General features: G+C 35.1%; 1 protein-coding gene across 3 annotated transcripts in view; it reads right to left on the bottom strand.

The window, feature by feature from the left end:
• The window catches only part of UNC13C (unc-13 homolog C), a 218,198-nt gene that overhangs the window by 37,857 nt on the left and 159,700 nt on the right, over positions 1-20,641 (bottom strand). For all 3 annotated transcript variants that reach the window (XM_061999969.1, XM_061999968.1, XM_061999970.1), the window contains 4 exons: positions 14,261-14,346; positions 1,909-2,035; positions 831-927; positions 289-432 (listed from right to left, as the gene is read on the bottom strand). In XM_061999969.1, the coding sequence (XP_061855953.1) occupies positions 289-432; positions 831-927; positions 1,909-2,035; positions 14,261-14,346 (454 nt within the window). The remainder of the gene's footprint in view (positions 1-288; positions 433-830; positions 928-1,908; positions 2,036-14,260; positions 14,347-20,641) is intronic.

The raw sequence follows: 20,641 nt of genomic DNA, 5'->3' as shown, positions 1-20,641 counted from the left end.
TTCACTGAATTGCTCCATTAATGGATTTGTAATCAGTGTTTAGCAAGAATAAAAATTGATTGTATAACCTATAAATGTATGAAATCTCAGTGAAGACAAAACTTTTCAAAATGGTAAATATTTTTGATGAGATAGACGAAAATCAGTCTTAAGCTACAGACAGCATGTCTTTATAAGGATAGAAGAGATTGATTTTAAACAACATTGGAATGACTTATCTTTTAAGTACATGACAACACAATGTCACTATCTCTGAAGCTTAGTTGAGATGCACTGATTTTAATTTACCTTTGCAAATCTTCTCATTAAATGAGATAGTGCTTCTGGATTAGGACACTCCAGTTTCCTAATAATCTCAAAGCTTTGGTTGAGCTGTGTGAAGACATCAACCACAGAACAAGAGAAGAGGGCATGATCTGATGTTTGCTGAAACTAGAAAGAAACATTGAAATGAGTTAATACTTGATCAAAACTGTATTAAATTATTTTCTTTTGCTTGAAATCCTTCCTAGAGTCATAAAAATAAATAACAAATAAATAAGGCTCAATGATAATACTGAAAATTGTATCTTTTCACATTTATGTGAAACTTGTTAAAAATAAAAAAGAAAATCTCCTTCATGACAGCAGTGAAACCATAAATTGAAGTCTACAGAGAATTTAGGCAGAGGGAGTTAGAGCAGAACTTTGTCCATAGCGTTGTCTTCCATGAATCATTACTGATTGCATATCTTGTGAGGTCTAATAAGAATACTGCGGGACGAAATGTACTTCTAGTACATGAAGAAGAATACCGTCTTTATTCTCTCCTTCAAAAAGTAAAGGCTCACCCCATCTTTTTTGTCTCTTTCTAGTGCTCCATGAAGAAATTCCATTGAGACATCCTCGTTTTCATCCAGCCACTGAATGACAAATGGTTCAAACCACCTAAAAAATAAGAACAATTTTGTAAAGAAAAATACACTTAATAAAGTCTGTGAGAGCAGACATGCCATATCACCTAGCAGTTTGGCATTTTTTGTCTTCATATCTGTTCTAGCTCCTAAAGAGTCTCTTATCCTAGAAAAATTTTTGTCAACAATGACACTGTGGCTACTAAAAGATCTTTCATGCTTCAGTTTCACAGACTCCACTAGTCTACCCTAGTGATGTAAAACTTGCAGTAGCTGCCAGGGAAGCACATTCACGTTTTGCAAGAGATCATATCCTGCACTTTTTAAAAAAATTATAGAACATATCTTTTATCAAAATTCATTCTTCACTAACATTTACTTTTTCTTTCTCTGTGAACTAGCTTGGGTAAAACTATACTTTTCTAAAACATCATCTGTGTTTTATTTTTCTTAAGTTTATTTAAAAATATTTATATGCAGTAACAGGACCCAAACCATCTGGGCAAATCAGCAGACTTGCAGAAGATTAAGGAGTGAGATTAGGGACAGCTCATATAAAAGGACAGAACTGAATGTATTACTTGCAGGAGGAAAGTAAAAAATAAACAGCAGCTGAATATTACCAGTAAGAATAATTTATGTAGCATCTCACACTAGGATATACCTTATCCTAATAATATACCTTTATCCAAATCTGTGTATGAAATAAATTCAGGGATTTATAACTAATAGTGCTACTGTTCCCACATTTTGTACCTTCCTTGGGCATCTTCTGATCAAAATATTTTATCACCTATGAAGACCTGCATTTACAACTGCTGGATCTAGTGTCCTACAAAAAAGCAAATTGCACTTTTGATAGAATGAAGAATTAAAGAGAAGGAAGTGCAAAAAGTAGAGCATTGTCAGTGTTATGCACTTTGAGATACCACACAGACTTGAGCATAAATATTCAACCATAATAAGCCTTGCATCAATCCCAAACTCATGGCTGACTTCTTTATACAGTACTTACAGAGAGTATTCAGGCACTGCATCTTTAAAAGCAGAGAGTTCTCGCACATATTCATTGTAAAACCATTTGACTTTGAAGTGCAAATTCATATAATCTGTGCTTTTGCATAACCTCTGCTTTTCATGTTCTGTAACAGAAGAAATTGAAATAAGACCATTTAACTGCATTCTAACAGTAAATAACATTATTGTGCCTCAGTGCACTAGTGACATAATGATAGAGTACCTGCACTTTAAAGTAAAATTGCTTTGATTTTTTTGAGAGACAGGAGTACCCACAGTTTCAATCTCCATTTTATGAGTGGGCTTTGGAAAAAAAAAAAAAGATCAGACCACAAGTTAGGCTTTTAATTTCTCTTCACTACAGTGAGGAAAACCTACAAATTTTCTGACTTCTTTAAATTCTTCTTTGGCTGCTACAAAGCGGTTAAGAAGCTGTGTCAGATGTCAAATTTTTTCTATACTATTTTTTTCTAACTATAAAATTTTCTAACTATAAAATTTTTTTCTAACTATAGCTCTGTAGTAGCCAAATGAAGTAATGACTATAAATACAAGTCCTATATGAATCTGAAACTTGCCTTGGTAAATGGGCTACATTTTTCTCATAGTTAAGAAAAAGAAAGAGAAGACAGTTCTGCAGCTCTACAGCCATATGATTTATACATGCCACAAGTGGAAAAGCGGATTTAATAAAGCGTTCTCAAAATGGGCTTCTCCACCTTCCTGGTGTCTTCCTGTTTTCATGAATAATTGAGGTTTTTTCTCCAGGCTGTTATACCTTGGAAAGAATTAAAAAGTCTCCTAGGATATTACTTGTAGCTCCATGCAAGTGCAAAATGCATCTTCAATCCCTGACATTAACCTATCAGAACATCAGAAAATACTTAACATGATCTATGAAGCCATTTTGTATCTATGCATATTACCTCTCAGTTTACATAAACCAAAGAACAGAGAACATAGCTGCCCATATGAGTCAGCCCATGACAATCTTAACTGGATGATATTTGATGATTTTATCCACAGTAATGACAGATTTTTGTTAAAAGAGTCTAGGAATACCACTGTAGGCACTTTGAATTTAGATTAGGACCCATGGACAGCTTGCTTGATTTATGAAAATCTTACACAAGTTAATGCAAAAATGAGACAACACAGAATATATGAGTGTAGTTTGGAGACCTGGGTCTTTTTACTCGGAAGGAAAGCTTCCTGTTTTCCCATATAGATATATCCATTTTGGACATGGTGGAAGACAGAGGTGGTAGTTGCACAATATGACTCTTTCAAAAAAAGCCTATTCTTGCTTTGCAAAATTATTACAATACTGAGTCAGTCTTGAACTGAACTGGCCAACTGTATGCTGTGCAAATGTTCTCAGCAGAGATTATGACAGAAACACTAGACCTTTCTCGTAACTAATTCCAGATGAATGGGGTATCTAGTATAGTAAACTTGATATATTATAAATCTTTATTTTGTGCTGCTACTTTTATGAAATATCCCTTATAGTACAGTGTATTTTATAAGCCTTTATTAATCTACTGAGTTTCATAACAAGTGCATTTGCGGTTCCGATTAGTGATAATGGTGCATTACTCTATGTAACCATATCATGAATGTACCTGTACTGATGTAAACTGTAAAATCTTAAACTGTAATCTGCATGTATGGTGCACTTTAGATGCTTTTATCTATTGCAATTCCAGTAAGAATATCTTTTTTACAGTATTGATTACACGTTGGGTTTTTTTAACAGCTTTTTAGAGGGAGTGCTCTAATGCACATATGCTTTCCACATATTTGCAGTGATAGATATTGTAACTGCAACTACAACAAAAACTACATAAAGGGTTATTCTATCTCAGTTATACAAATTATAATTACAGTAACACCTTTAAGAAGACTTTCAGAAAAAAAACCTCAAACAGCCCCCAAAACAATCTTCTGTTCTGATGCTGTTTATATAACCAGGAAATAAGAGGGTTTTTTAAATGCAAATGCATTTGGGGTGTGATGAAATCAGCAAATCAGTGATATATCTAGCAAATAATGTAATTGCAGGCAATTGTTCTTTTACAGAAACATTTAGAAAGAAACATTGTAGGAAAGGATTATAACCCAAGGGACTTTCCTTATAGGCCTATGATCAAATGGCAATACTTCGGAACTAGGTTTGCTTTCTTGCTCATTTTTCCAGCAATTCCTAAGGAAAACTGAGAAGATTTTCTTAGCACAGCAAACAAAATGTCAATAGAACTATTATGCTTTGGTCTAATGTTTGTAGTGTCATAGTATTTTGTCAATAAAGTCACAAGAAAGACTTATTAAGCAGAAGCATTTACATGGCCCTAAAACCATAATGCCATCTAACAAATTAGAATAGAATGTTGTTCACTACAGAATCCTTTTTCCTTTTACAGCTTTGAGGTAATAACATCACTCTCAGTATCCAGATAACTTTTTACATTCCTGAGTTGCTGTAAAAGGAAAAAAGGGTAATCTAAAAACCTTCATCAAAGAGTAACATTTTAAATATTTGATAGTAAAATAATAACTTTATATTTTTTCAGCTCTTGTTTTCCCTTACTTAGGTATAAAAGCTAAGAGATTTTTTTTTTCTACAGCAGTTTCCTAGCCACTGATTTTCATAACAACATACAGTTAAACTGCTTCAAGGATTCCAATTAGATAGTTTTAAAGAATATTTCAAATCCTCATGAATGAGAACTGCAAGGAAGACATTTACCTATAAATAGTGAACAAATAGACTAGATATACATAAATATATATATGAATATCTAATAAAAAGGCTGCCCAGTTTCCAGGCTTTAAAGATAATGTGGCAGACATTAGTACTAAAAAGAAGATTTCTCTGTAGCTAATTAATTATATAACAATCAGTTGGATTGACTGTTATATACATGGTATTGCACTACAGTTTATTAATATGTAAATGCTTGAGACCAAGTATTAGGAAATTCTGTTTAATTAACTGCAAAATTTCCCATCAAAACTCAGACATTATTTTCAACTATTGTAACATAATTCGATATTATTTGCAATAATTACTTAGCAATCATTCTAGAGACTACCAGCTGTGTAATTTTTCTATTTCTTTCAGAGCTGCTATTTCAGAAACCCTACTAATTCCAAACTTTCAGTCATAGAATTCGGAAGTGTATGCATGGCACAAACTGAGGATAACTACTGGAAGAAGAGCTCTCAAAAAAGTCTTATAAGAAATGACAATGAGTATTAATTGGCCTTTCTCCCTCTGAATCACTCAGGAAACATTACACTAGTATGATGCACCTACAATATAGGAGATGGTTGCTATGTCATTGCCTTATTAATGTGAGTATTATGCCTGGAGTGCTCTAGACTTAGTCCCTGTACGACTGAAATGAACTGAAAGACTCTTGATTGAATGTAACATATTGAATCAGGCCATATATGAAAAAAAAAGTAAACTCAAAGCTTCATAACCTATTTAGAAGAAGACATTACATTGTACTAGATGTCTCATCATGGAGTTCTTGTACTTTGCTAAAGGCAATAGAAGTCACTGCTTATTAACTGAAATACAGAGGACACAACTAACTGATAATTACGTATAATTTACATTGATTTTGTTAATGTGAAATAGTATTGGCCTTTCTGAAAGGGTCCTTTGTGTCAAGATAAATATAGCAAACTGAACACTGAAAAACTTCTGTCATTACTTCCTCTTTTGGATTTACAAATAAAAAACCTTACAATTATGCTTTTAAAAATATTGTGTCTTTCATAAAAGACTTCTACACATTCAATCTTTTTTCTGCATTTCCTTGGAAGTTTTCATCAAAATATCTTTGAACACTTCAGAAACATAATGGATTACACCTTAAACATTTCTGTGAGGTGATTAAACTGTGCTATTACATTTTACAAATGGAAATCTGAGGTATAGGGAGACCCAGAGAATTTATTAAGGCAACATACATAAATTATGAAAGACAATGTAGATCTTATCCAAAGATTTCTTAACCACAGGGTCATATTTCCTCCCTCAACAGAGACCAGGAGAGGAAGGCAGACTGTCTCATTCTGAATTTTGAAAACAAATGGATTTACTCTTACTTTTGTCTTTTTGTCCAAAGTGGAGGTAAACTAATTAATCCCTGACAATGCACTGCACTTTAAAAGCTGATATGACATTGTCCTTTACTTTTAAGGAGCTCTCAAAATGAGAGGCCATTTTCTCAGACTTGACTGCTTTGCTTCACATTTCACAGAGGGTACAAATGACTTCAGGACTACCTGACTGTCATCTGAAAAGGCAAAGCTGTATATTGCTTTCTGGGAGATGTAAACTGCTTATGGGAACTTCTAGGGCATCAAATACCAATGTTACATACTACTTAAGAGATGCAACACATAATGTCATGAGAGATGTGTGAGTCTGTGGCAAACAATCCTATTTTCAACTACCAAACATTGCATTTGACATTTTTTACCTACTATGTTACATTGCCTAAACATTTAAAATTATTTTAGGCAAATTAACATTGATATCTTCTTAACATTACTTAGGTTTTTTTTTTTAAACTTCTTATTGAAAATTTGGACTATTGGTATCTGTAATTAGTTCCTACTTTGCACCCAAATCTGTCCAAAAAAGTTCCAGAAAAGTGGATGGGTATATAAAGGGCAGCTCAAGATGCAAGATGTGCAGCATGATTAAGCAGAAACTTGCTTCATCCTGTGAGCAACTAAGATGAAGAAAAATACCAGTACAGCAAATAATTTAGCAAGGTCAATCTCAGTATAACTTTTACCCTTCAACATCATGTCACAGTGATATTTCTGTACTGTGAAAGCTAAACAGATAAATAATATTCAAAGAACAAACACAGAGACAAAATTTTGTCTTTGGATACACATGGCTACTATTGATTACAGAAGGAAATAAGGACCTGCTTCCGAGGACCAAAATAACCTAAACCCTAGGAGAACTCTTGCTTTGTATGTGAACTGACGACAGAAAGTGTAAGGAAATGCAGGCTATGAATGGTGGAGAAGAAAGGGTCATTCTGGTCTGATTTGATTGAGATTTATGATGATATTTAAAGCTCTGGTTCTATAGAACATGGTAGAAGTTTTAACTATTTGTACTGAAGTTTCAACATACATTCAAAGCAATGACATAATGAAAAGTAAAAAAAAAGGAAAAGTAATCTGGTACAGGAATCCAATTTACATTGATCAGGCTTTTATGAACCCCCAATACGTGTAAAAATTGCAATATACAAAGAGAAAACACATATTTCTTGGAAAACACTGTTTCTTGAGAAATATTACCACATAATTAAATGCTGTATTATGATGTTAGAATCTGAGAGGAAAGAGAGAATAAAGGCAATAAAGGCAGCCTTGGGTCTTAACTGCTGAATACTTAGCTTTGCATATTTAATGTACTTCTTATGACAGGTTACTTTAATTTACTTATTGTTTAATTAAAAAAAAAAAAAGTAGCTTTCCATGAAGCAAACATTTAGACTTGATTCTCTGCTCTTTGGTTCATCACTAAAGTGCAAAGTGAGCACAAAACATTATCAAATAGGTATGGAGTATTTTAAAAGCAGTTAGTAGAATAAAGTTCAAAACAGGAAGAATAAAGCAGCAAAAGAAATGTGAGGGTGCACTTTAATAATGACCTGTGATGTACCCGGCCCTGTCTGTAAAGCAAAAGCAAAACCAGAGAGGTCTTTTCTAATTGTCACCCAGCAAATTGCACTTAAGGCTTATTTAAAAATAGTGTGGAAAGCAGCAGTTTTAATGCATAAATCCTATTCTCTTGTGGGTGCTGGAACCACTATTGAATGTTTAGTTTAGAACCAATGCACTTGCCCATAAGGAGAAATTTAGTTGTGAATCTAGAGGAGAAGACACTAGTGAATATTCGTATATGGAAAAGTCTTAAAAGACTGACTCTTCAACTTAATAAAACAGAGGCAGAGAAGAAAACAGTTGTTTGCTGTATGAGGAAAGATTTTACAAAGTGTCTTAGTGTGAAGTATAAGAATAGGCAGGATTAGAAATAGCATGCAGGTGGTTTGGTATTTGAAATTTTGTTTTATTCAAATGTTTTATTCTAGTTGACAAAGAAAAAAAAATATTTTTAAGAAAGCTCTCATTGGTTACTGTTTCTAAAAGGAAAGACGTAAAAAATATGTGGTTTGATTAGCTCCCAGAATTTATGAAGAGGTGCAACACCTAGGTTCCATTCCTACTGTGTGAACATTATGCAGCTGTACTCTGGCAGAGATATCAGGAAGAAACCCCAAAAGAAATAGGACAAGGAAATTCAAGCCCTGGCTGCTGGAGTACATGACTGCATCAGGGGAATGTCCTGTAGCAGGAAAAGACCAAATCTTTTCTCTGACCAGAAAATACAGACTTACACTAAACAACATGGACTTACACTAATACATGGAAGTATTAGTATGTGTTGACTAGCAAAACTGTCCTACTCACAATTAGGCAACATCAGGGAAAGTTTATATACATATGTTTTACATCAGTGACTGTCTTAGTAAGAGCTAATAATAATGTTTCAGAATAATATTAATATTCAGTAGTTAAAAGAAGATTAAATAAGGCCAGAGCTTTCATTATTAAATATACGAGGAGATATACACTTCTATTATTGAGTGTCAAAGACTAAATAATGAAGTCAGGCATTCACTGAGGCATTACATTTTTTTTGGTAACATATAGCACAATGCATATATCTATAATCAGACATGAAGAAATTTTAACTTATTAATATTAACATAGACTTGTACTGCAGTATAAACTGTAGTACTTTCTGTTCTGATTATGATTCAGTATGCAAAATCTAAGAAAGTGGGTTAGGGAATGACCAAATGGTATAGTAGAAGTGTCCCCAAGTGCAAAATTGTACCACACTAGAGATCTCTGAGGTAGTTGCAAGTAAGATGACACATTGATACAGAACAATATTATGCCATGAAGAAACATTAGCTTAGGTCCTGAAAATAGTTCTGTCCACTTTATCTGTCTTAATTAGTAGGTCTAACTAACTTCAACAAAACAGTGTCATTTTCTATGGCTACGGTGCTTTTTAGGCAAGCCTGGGGATCATTGTGTTGCACATGATTCATCTGGATTCTAATACTGGCAAAGCTCAGCCCTTCAGTACATATGGTATGTAGGTGCTGTTGCTAACATTGTAAAGCTGACCAAAGAACATTTCTAACTCCCTTTTCTCTCCAATCATGTCCCATTCAATCTTACTGATTATCTGCCAAAATTCAGTTTAGTGTTAACCCAAACGGTAAGCTCCTGTCTTTGCCTTTTACTGATCTCCCATGAGACTACATATTCCTCAGGTCTCTGGAAAAATGAAGGTGGAATATGTTGGTTGAAATATATGTTGCAGAATGAGATTCACTAAAATAAAAAGACTTCATATTTAGACACTCTGATGAAACCATACATTCTAGTTCATCTTGCTCTGTTTTCCACAACCTCAGCCCCACCTCCCCAGATCTGCTCCATAGTCTCCTTCTAAGCCAAGGCTATATTCTATCTTAAGGGAACTTTTAATAATTGGGGTGAAAATAGACTTGAAATCTGCCACCAAATGGCATGACCTTTCTGGGCAGCATTAGCTTTTGATGGTTTTCTTCCTGTCCCCGTGTTCAGCATCAACTCACAGACCTGCCTCTTCTCTTTCCAATCACTTTATCAGTTTTTGTTGTGAAGGAGTAATATATCAGGGAAATGGGGAAGATAGTTTTTTATGCACTGAGGACAACAGCAAGCTTAAGAAGCAAAGCTATGTTAAATCTATAAAATGATGTAATGAATTTCTTGTTCTTTTATTTTTATAAGGCCTGACACTTCAGAATCTTACTCTGCATGTCTGAGTCTATATTGCTGTATTTACACAGCAGTCGATTAATCTCTGGACTGAGCGTGATATTGACTTCTAGCCACTACTGGAATTAGATTATCATAATAATGGTTATTAGAATGTTCTCTTTCTAACAGACTGGACAGTTTTGGATATTTGATTTGACCTATTCAAAAATTAGAGATACAAAAGATCTGAAAAAGAAATTTCTGAGGACAAAGAATGAAATCAGATACTTTTGTAATTGCATGAGTAATTTCTTCTCATTACTCTCTCATCATGTTTTAACCTTTGCATTTTCATACTTGGAAAGGAAAAGATTTCTTACCATATAAAATCAGTAAAAAAATCACATGCACTAATGGTGAAATTCTCTCTATTCTCATTTGTTTGTGCCATAAATTCAGAACAATTTGAGGACCAAACAGTACAGAACACTAGCATTCTTCAAGCTCGGATATACCTGTGTAAATTAAATGGCAAAAAATAATGTATATAACCTATTACATAAATCATTGCTGCTTCATGAATAATCTGCAAAGAAATACAAAAAAAAGGGCCAAATCTAATGGAGTTCTCTGAGAGAAATATGGAAACATGTGACAACTTCTCCATGCAAAATCTATACATGAAAATAACCCCAGGATCCTTAGATAAGAAAAAAGATAAAACCGGTGTGAACTCAATGTGTTAAGGTTTGCATAAAACTCTTAATATATATGGCAAAGGCAAAACATTGTTATTAATTTAAAATGGAAGAAAATCGAGAAGAAAATGATGATCTCAAACCAGAATTCAGCAGCTGTGGAGACTTGAACTGAGCTTTGGGATGTTCTTTCCTCCCTCATCCAAAATTTAGTCGTTTTCCCTGACAGCAGTCACTTACCCTGTCACATGCAAATACATTGCCTGGGTGTTCATAGAGACATGCAGCCTCTATACTCTTCTCTAGCAAATAGCCACTGTAAATGGAAGTTGCTGTTTCCTTCATCTTCTCTGTTGACAGCAGTAGCCTCCTAACTAAACCGTTCTGGACAATGAAGAGAGAAGACAGGGCAGAGAGCTTCATGACTGCTGGTGCCTGGTTCACACAGCCTGTTGGCTTCTGTTGCAAAGGAGGTAGGCAGCCTTGCTGAAGAGCAGCTGCAGCTCCGTACACCTCCTGAGTGGGTAGAGGAGGCCTTCAGCCATACAGTGAGAGGGCACAGCTCAAACAGCCATTCTGAACTGCCCTCAGGAAAAAGGAATGGAAACTGGATATTTCAGTATTAGTCTTCTGTTAGAGAATGAGTTCTGACATACTCATTTCCTGAATTTAAACTGATGAGAATGGCTGAATATGTTTGGGAATATATAAGGTGGGAATAACTGGAAACAGCACCCTGGATGAGCTGATTGAATGTTTTTTATCGTATCAGTACGCCTTTTGCAAACAATGGTGGGCTATTTCATATAACACAAAAGATGCAGCTTCAGGACATTAATATTCAATTGAATCAGGCAAAGACTGCTATCACAACACTGGACATTACATACGAACAGATGGTAGCCTATGTTAATAACTTGGAAGGCGAGACTGGTGTAGCAGAATGCAATGCATTTTAATGAGCTCCATTAAAACCACGAGGATCGAGTGTGACCACACCTAAGGGCTTGCTCCTAATCTTGCAGAATTAAAAGTAAAAAGTTTTATTACTATTAACAACTGGAGAATCAAACTCAGTTTGTAGAATAACCATGGAAAGACTTAATGATTTAAAAACTAGCAAAGCTGGAGAGAGAAACAGCATGCTGATCTATATTGTGTGACTAGATTTATTGAGGATGCTTATTAGGAATGAAACCATAGAAGGTTAAATTATGTATATTTATAATAACTTATATTAATTTCAACTTCCTTTAATTATTATTTATACACAGGAATTGTTTCACTACTTGTGCTGGGAGTGATTTGGAATTTCTTATGACAAACTGGCATTTACTCTCCTCAGAAAGACAGTATCCACAGCAACACAGATGAGACCATACTCAGGGGCTGCCTTGGAACAGACATAGAAAGTCAAGTACTCTCTAATGAGCCCTCTCTATATATCTCTCTGAAAAGGTAGGATATTACCATTAATAGTTGTTTTAAAGTGCTTATTCAGCCCAAGCATACACACTTCATATATTATATAATTAACTCTTCCTCAAGAGCTTCCTGTTCACAGAATCACAGAATCTCAAGGGTTGGAAGAGACGTTGAAAGATGATCTAGTTCACCCCCAAAGCCAGAGCGGGAAACAAACCACGATTTGATCTGAAGCTGCCTTTTAAGTGATCAGTATGCTCTACTTAGCAAATAGAGTGAATTGTCTTTTGTGAATTGTTTTGTTGCAGTACAGAATGTTTATAGTTCAATGGCTAAAACATTCAAAGCACTGGAATGCTCAGAGGTATCTATGTGCAGAGTTCAACTATATGTTCAAGGTTATGAAAGCATGACAATATACTATCTACTAGAAATTATAATCTGTGCCAGCTATCTATAAGGGCAACCACAACACTGAGGTGCTGAAGAGACAACTTCTAATTCCTATTCCTTCCTTGCAACCTCTCCAGATATAAGACTGTTCCCACTGAAGTAATCAGGAATATGTTCTAACCTCAAAACAGTGGCTTTCATTTATTTTTCACACTACTCTTGGTAGCTTTTCATTGATGACTCTCAAAGTATGATCTCCTTCCTGATGTTAGCTTTCTCAACATTGTAGTTTTGATTCTCTTGGATATCAACTTCACATATTATTGGTTTGAACATTTCTTCTCCTACCTCCATCTTAGGTTTGATTTTTCATGTCTTTTGTTGTCATTCTCCATATTACAATCACTGCTCCTGCAATTTATTCCTTTCTTCCTACCTTTTTCTATTGCTGTACTTCATGTGCAAATTCACATTCAAGGAATATAATTAAAAAAAACAAAGAAACACAAAGGCAGATGAACAAAATAATTCTTCCATTGATAGCCATTCTAGCCACTCATCTTTCTCTATATAATCATGAAAATCTACAGTATTATCAAAGTACCACCACACTGATATTACTGTGTTAGACGTTCTGGAGCAAATAATACAGAAATTAACCTTCAATTAATCCTATTTTTAATGCTTTTTGCATGTTCAGCTGCATTGCTGTTTAAATCCAACCTCACATTTATTTTCACTACTTGCAGACTTCCTCTGTAGTTAGTAGCAAGACTGACTGAAGACAATGTGAGTTTTCCTTACCTAAAAGTCACAATAGGCTATTTCTGCTACCGTGCAAGTAAAAAAAACTCAAACAAAAGTCTACCACTAGTAATACTTAAATAAAGATGAGAAAAACTTATTTTGTTTTCGAAACAGTACTCTATATTAGAATTCCTTTCACATTCTGTTTGGGTTGACCATGAGATTGTAAATTTTACAATGATTTGTTTTTTTTTTTTTCTTTCTGGAGATAAACTCTGTAAGGATTTTATATGTATAAGACCTACAGAACAAATTTTACTGCATTTTGTACAATGCAAAAAAATAGTTTTCTGATAAAATTAATATATCAATTTATCTTCCAAATCATATTAGCTATACTCAATGTCTGATGGAAACTAAAATCATCTTGAATTTTTCTCATATTTAAACCTGAAGTCTTTTTAACAGGTAAAGAAAATTAGTGAAGTTCAGGTAATGCCATGATTAGGCATTAGCTAGGGAGAGTTTGATGAAATTATTTTCAAGAATTGAGATTTTAATGATGTTCTATATGTTTATGTGAATACATAGTGTTTTAAAAGAAATTTAATGCAGATATTTTTACTTGATTTTCTGCAATAATGGTATTTTCATGAGTAGTTTTGAAATCATTAGTTGAAGATTATCAGCTATAGAGAAATAAAAGTGTATATTTAACCTATTAACCTATGTTTAACCACAGCACTATCTTGAATAAGAGGAAACCACATTTGATTCTGTTAGAGGCAGAATGACTACAATATGCCTTTTGAACTCAAAAAGGTTTACATATCTGTTTCTGTTTTCTCCATTACTTCATTCTGTAAGTGTTTCTTATGGGCAAGTGAACAATTTTTAGCCTGTAAGAAAATATGGAATGTCCACAATGCTCTCTAGCATTTTTGTGGTGCTTTGGACATCAATGATTTTGTCACAGTTCTATGATTCTATAAGTTATTGTTCATCTGTCTCCTTCCTCCACAGACAACTTCATATAGTCATAGTGCAATGATTTTCTTCCTTTACAACACTTCTTTTTCACAAAACTATGAAACATCTTAAACAAATATCTCAGAAAGGTCTTATCACCTGCTTAAATCTGATGCCAGGTATCATTTGCAGTGGAAATCAATCCTGGTGAATTCTCTAATGTACTTAATAGTTTGTTCTAATTACCTTCCAGAGCATATTTCATATCCTGGGCAAATAGAGTCCACATGATTTCGGCACTGATTTTTCCCATGTTCAGCTCTTGAGGGAACCTGCAATCAATCACACTATATCAGTTCACCTGATGCTAGAAATTATGTTTACAGCTGTATAGTACAAAGGTAAATATTTCGACTTAACAATTCCCCTCACATGCACTTACTGTATTTTGTGTTTTGCGCAATTGGATGAACCATCCAATCTTAAGATAAAAACTTTCCTTAGTCTAATGTCAGGGGCCTAAGGAAGTAATTACTTCAGTGTTGCACAAATTCCCTCACATGACATTTTAAAATCAAGAAACATCCATCTATCTTGCAGATAACTCCTGAACTTGAGACATAAAAAAACCTGAAACAGATGGCTCAGATGTTTAGCCGCTACAGGTTTTCCTTGATTCCTTTATTACACTGGAAATAGTGACATTGTCTGTGAAGCTGTATTAGTTTATATTAGCTGAATCCAATTCACAGTTTAAAAACTTTCATCCTGAAGCACAGATAAAGAGAAAACAATATAACCAGTAGGAAAATGCATTATTTTTATCCAAAACACTGGTTTTGTTTTTATGCTTCATGTTACTCTTGAAAACCAGTCTTTTTTAGACATGTTTTGCTGTAAGTAAATATTTTTCCACAACTTTTTCACAGATCACAGCTTATTCTATTCTTATTCTATGTAAAAGAAAAGCTTTAATCTTTCAATTACCATTGCCACTGTTAGGTACAAGCAAAAGCTGACATTTTAAACACAGATATTATATGTTTCAATTGTTCATTAAAAAGGCTGCCCTTAACTGCAGATATGGGACTGACATTAATAGGAGCAGTTCTCAGGGTCACAGGAGCAGACCAAAGCAAGTCATGCAAGTAAAGAGTTGAAAGGACTGCACAGGACCCCTGCGTGGCAAAACAGTTGTTTATACTAGAGTGGTGCAGTGAGAGCCATGCAAATACAGGAGCAGTTCTCCATGAATACATAAAATCAAAGTCTATATTAATGAGGAAACACACAAAGCTGTGTGGCTTTTGTCTTGAGTTTATTACACCATTGTGCCGTAGCAGAGAATTTGATCCAAGGTATTTTGACCTTTTATTGAGGCACTAATCAAATTCAGAAAATTTTCTGTAACTATTTTAATAATGTAATAATTTAAAAAGTTTTTATTGCTAAAGAAGGAAAGAGAATGATGTGCAATTCTAAGCTAATAGTAATACGATCTAAGTAACATACTGTTTTCCAGGGACATAGTTGACCCTGACCATATCTGCAAAAAAAGGACTTAAACAGCTCATTAGCTCTGTCACTTAAATATGAAGCAATTACTTGCTCAGATCTCTGATATGCCTGATATGAAAATGATCATGCAACAGAAAGTCAACTGTGTTTTGTATAGAACTTCTAGTTTTCACCTGCAATTAATTATCCTCATGGCACCTATAATAGCTGTAGGTGTACATATCAGAGACTCAAATAACAGACTGTTAATTTGCCGAAAGGAGGTAAGTAGTGTAATGCAGACAATTAACCTAATCAACATTTTCAGACAGTGAAACTGAGTTCACATGCTAGTGAACTAGCATCTGATATGTCCGTAGATCTCACTGTATTAGCCATAGAATGCACTTCCTGAAGAATTAACATGTTGGAAATTACATCACATGGATTGCCAGGGTTCAGCTAAATTTTATTTCATGAAAATTTCCTACTGTCTAATAGTCTGACCTAAAGACATTTCATTTTTTTTTAATTTTTAAATCCTGATTCAGAAAGTAAAACTACTCGCTTATCACATCTTAAGTACAGAACTCTGACCTCAGCACTATCTCAGCCGCTTCACACAGACACTTCACACAGTGACAAGTGCTTTGTCACTTTTTGCATTTATGAACAATATTCTTATCAGAGCTGATAGAAAGGGGAATCTCATAAGAAAATATAAACTTGTAGTTTTCAACACTGCCTTCTCAAGCTGAAATGTTTGCTACTGTAGCTTCCCTCAGCTCTGACATATATGCACAACAGAAAACTGTGACAAACGTTGGGTTTGCACATTAGAAATAATCATTTCACATTTGATTCATGCCTTTCTTTTACCCTGTCATTTAAATGAACTATGCTGACACAAGAAAATAAGCTTTAGTCTTTTACTCTGCTCCGTATTCTTGTTCACTGGCGTACAGCAATTTGAGACTGTACGTGTTGTATCAGAAAACTAATTAGCTACAAGCTGCTTAGTAAAAAAATTCACTACATACAAACATATTTCAGAAATAAATAGCCATTATCTCTCATAGTTAAAATTTATTTCATGTACTTAAAACAATAACGGTTGAAAACTAAATTATATGGACATGTTAAAGCTGCATAGTGTAGATAATTTGATTTTAAATTTTTCAAGTATTATTAGTTTACAGGGAATTGGACAGAGATAATCAGACTGTAATTCATTTAGATTTTCTACATTAATCATTTTTTCTTAAATGGAACATAAGATCTAAATAATTTATTCTTTTAACCCAATTTCTACATTTGCTAACACCGAAATCCCAGCATTAGATTTCCCTCCTGGTGTATCTTTACGTTTATCTAAGATATATTTATGTGTAACTTCAGTTAGCTATGCTTGAAACAAATATTGTACAAAGTGTAAAGGATTGACAGAATACATCTTGTATTCAAAAGATTTACTCTGAACATCAATGAAAGGCAATAAAGCTGAGAACTGTGTCAACAAATATCACAGGATTACGATGAAATAAATTATTTCCTTAACTAGAAAGGCTATCATATTGTGGCTGTTATTTCAACCACGAGCTGTCTGGGATAGCAATGATACCTGTGATACATTCTTCCTCTAGTCACTCAGTATTAACCACATAGCGGATTGGACATTGCTTTGAGCTAATGGAGCTATATGTATAGAATTTTTGAACAATTTCAGGTCTAATGGACATTGGAAGGTCATCTAGCTCAAAGCAGAGAAAACCTCAAAGTTATGTCAGATTGCTCAATGCCTACACAGATGAATTCTAACTATCTCCAAGCATTAAAATGATATGACCTTCCTTGGGAAATCTGTTTCAGTGTTTGATCTCTCTCACTGTGGAATGGGGCTTTGCTCATGCATAGCTAATATGAGTTTCCCTACCTGAATATTGCGCTCACACCTTTTACTATGCACTTCTAGACACTGGCCAGTGGAGTTCCACAGGGGTCGGTTCTGGGGCCAGTCTTGTTCAACATCTTCATCATTGACCTGGATGAGGGGACAGAGTGTACCCTCAGCAAGTTCCCTGATGGCAAAAACTGGGAGGACTGGCTGATTTCCCAGAGGCTGTGCTGCCATTCAGCGGGATCTCGACCACTTGAGAGTTGGGCAGAGAGGAACCTCATGAGGTTCAACAAGGAAAAGTGCAGAGACCTGCAACTGGGAAGGAACAACCCCATGCACCAGTACAGGCTGGGGGTCGAACTGTTGAAGAGCAGCTCTGCAGAGAGAGACCTGGGAGTCCTGATTGATAATAAACTAAACATGAGCCAGCAATGTGCCCTCATGGCCAAGAACGCCAATGGCATCCTGGGATGCATCAAGAAGAGTGTGGCCAGCAGGCCAAGGGAAGTTCTTCTGCCCCTCTACTCTGCCCTGATGAGGTCTCATCTTGAGTCCTGTGTCCAGTTCTGGGCTCCTCAGCTCAAGAGGGACAGAGAACTTCTGGAGAGAGTCCAGTGGAGGGCCACCAAGATAATCAGGGGACTGGAACACCTTTCATATGAGAAAAGGCTGTGGAAACTGGGGCTGTTTAGTCTGGAGGAGACTGAGAGGAGATCTTATTAACATTTACAAATATCTACATGGTGGGTGTCAGAAGGTTGGGACATCCCTTTTTTTCTATTGTAGCTAGCAACAGGACAAGGGGTAATGGGATGAAGCTGGAACACAAAAAGTTTCACTTAAATATAAGAAAAAACTATTTCACTGTTCAGGTGAGGAAGCCCTGGCACAGGCTGCCCAGAGGGGTTGTGGAGTCTCCTTCCTTGGAGGTCTTCAAGACCCACCTGGACATGTTCCTATGCAACCTGATCTAGGTTGACCTGCTTCTGCAGGGGGTTGGACTAGATGATCCCTAAAGGTCCCTTCCAACCCCTACCATTCTATGATTCTATGATTTTATGAATATCTTATTAGGAAGATGAGGAATGCAATCATTACTGCCCATAGCTGTGTTTTTCTCAGGCTGTACAAACTGCTCACTCAGCTCCTTCTCATACATCATGTGTTCCATTCCCCTAATCTTCTTGGTTGTCCTCCACTGCACTTCTCTGGCAGTTTGACAATGTCTATCTTGTATTGGGGAATGAAATGGAAATAACCATCCAAATGCAGTGGCACAGGTTCCAAACAGAACAAAGCAGTCACTTCCTTCATGAGGGTAGCAGCATGTGGTCTCTTTTTAAGCTCCTTATATTGTTAAATGGTAGCGGATCTTCTCATGGTTCTGTGTTTTGGTTAACATTACTTCATTACATGAAATCTGTTTTAGTAACAAATGTCATGGTTTATGACAACTTCTTTATCAAAGCCTGAAAGAGGCAATTAAAAACACTCTTGGAATTAGAAAAAAAGACAACCTTTGATATTTCCCTAGATAAAAACCCCTGAAATCCAAATGATCTCATAATTTCTTATTAAAATCAAACAATCACTTATATATTTTAAACAAAATCCCAAGACAAATCCATTGGAATAGGCATTTAAAAATATGTCAAATTATCCACAAAATTCTCAATTATCCACTTAATTTCCATTTGACAGACTTCTTAAGCAAGCGTGGGCATATTAAACTAGACCTCAGAAAAATAAGTTAAAGCCTTGTAGAACTTCAAATAGGCATAATTTTTATGTACTTTGCTAAATGAAGCACATCACAAACTGGAACTTCCTTCCTACACTTGCCCCAGATGTGTCAGAAATGAGCTTCTTCATTCAGTTAAACACATAGTGCTGAGCAGTGAAGCTGGTTCAGCTTCATTAGTTGCAGTGGATTGAGAGGTGGCACCTCTCAAGCATATATTTTAGGTATTTCTTACATCACATCCCACACCTTGTATGGGCATGGAACAAAAGCCCATTGACATCTGTGCTGCTGATAATGTACATCAGCTACATGACTGCTAGGGCTTTAGGCATAAGTCAGTGAGAGTAAATCTCATTACACATCATGATCTGCATCTTCTGCACTGTCACACAGATAATGATTTGCAGATTTCATTTACAGAAGCAGTATTACTGATTTCAATACAACTGTGATGAGGGAAGGCTGAGTAAAATTACCTCAGCACCTCTATGGCAAGCATAAACACTAACAGAAATTGATCCTACCAGAGCAAGTACGGACATCAACTGTAAAATGACAAGCTTGAAAGAATCTTCCATTTAACTCCACCAGCAGGACTGTTTGTGTGAAATAATACATGCCTGTATTATTTCAATTAATATTAGGTTCATTTTTGTTGATTTGATTCTTATGAAGCAATCTGTCCTAGAGTGAGAAGCTAGTTAGCAGCCTGCAGGACTCTTTTTCCAGCCTTTGTTCTTCTAGGGAAGAATCAAGAATGCTTGTGGATTAACATCTGACAGTAGTTAATGGACAATATTAGCAATTTCACAGAATGCTTCTAATGTCTGTTGCTTGCTGGATAATCTCTACTTCACAGTTCACGGTAACAGCTGTTTTTAATCTCCCTAACTTTTACTATCTATTTTAGGCAAGCTAACCCATTGCTGTGATATCATTAGTGCATTTGATAAAGCATATAAAGGCATGTGCACAACTTGAGACTGCAGAATACTGATAAAGACTTAAAGTATGCATATATTATTAAAAAAGTGCAAGCCTTTTTGTTTTCCAGTGAGGAAGTGTAATTGGTATGACTATGGTATGCATTACTTCTGCCACAATTTTTCTTAGAGATATCTTTATGCATGAGTAGTCACGTTTAATTCGGTTACTCATGTTTCTATAAGACTACTCGTGCAATAATCATAATATATAATTCATTATTTACTTTACAGTAGCATTTAGAGACTTCTGGTAGGTTTAAGAAATTACTATGCAGGAACTTTAAAATATGTAACAAGAGAACCAGCCTTCAAAAATCACATTTTAGAAAGACAGGACAAAGAATCAGGAAGGAGACAAAGTAAAAGTGATTTGCTCAAGATCTTATGAGAAGTGAACGTAAGTCACTTCTGAGAACTTCTGAGCCCTCTTCCCAACTAGGACAGGGTTCTAGTTTGCTTTAATATACTTTTATATATATAAATATAAGTACACATACTATTAC

This window comes from Colius striatus, chromosome 7 (assembly GCF_028858725.1).
Source record: "Colius striatus isolate bColStr4 chromosome 7, bColStr4.1.hap1, whole genome shotgun sequence".
Lineage (NCBI taxonomy): Eukaryota > Metazoa > Chordata > Aves > Coliiformes > Coliidae > Colius > Colius striatus.
The sequence above is the reverse complement of the archived record's forward strand: the minus strand, read 5'-3'. Positions and strand labels throughout refer to the sequence as shown.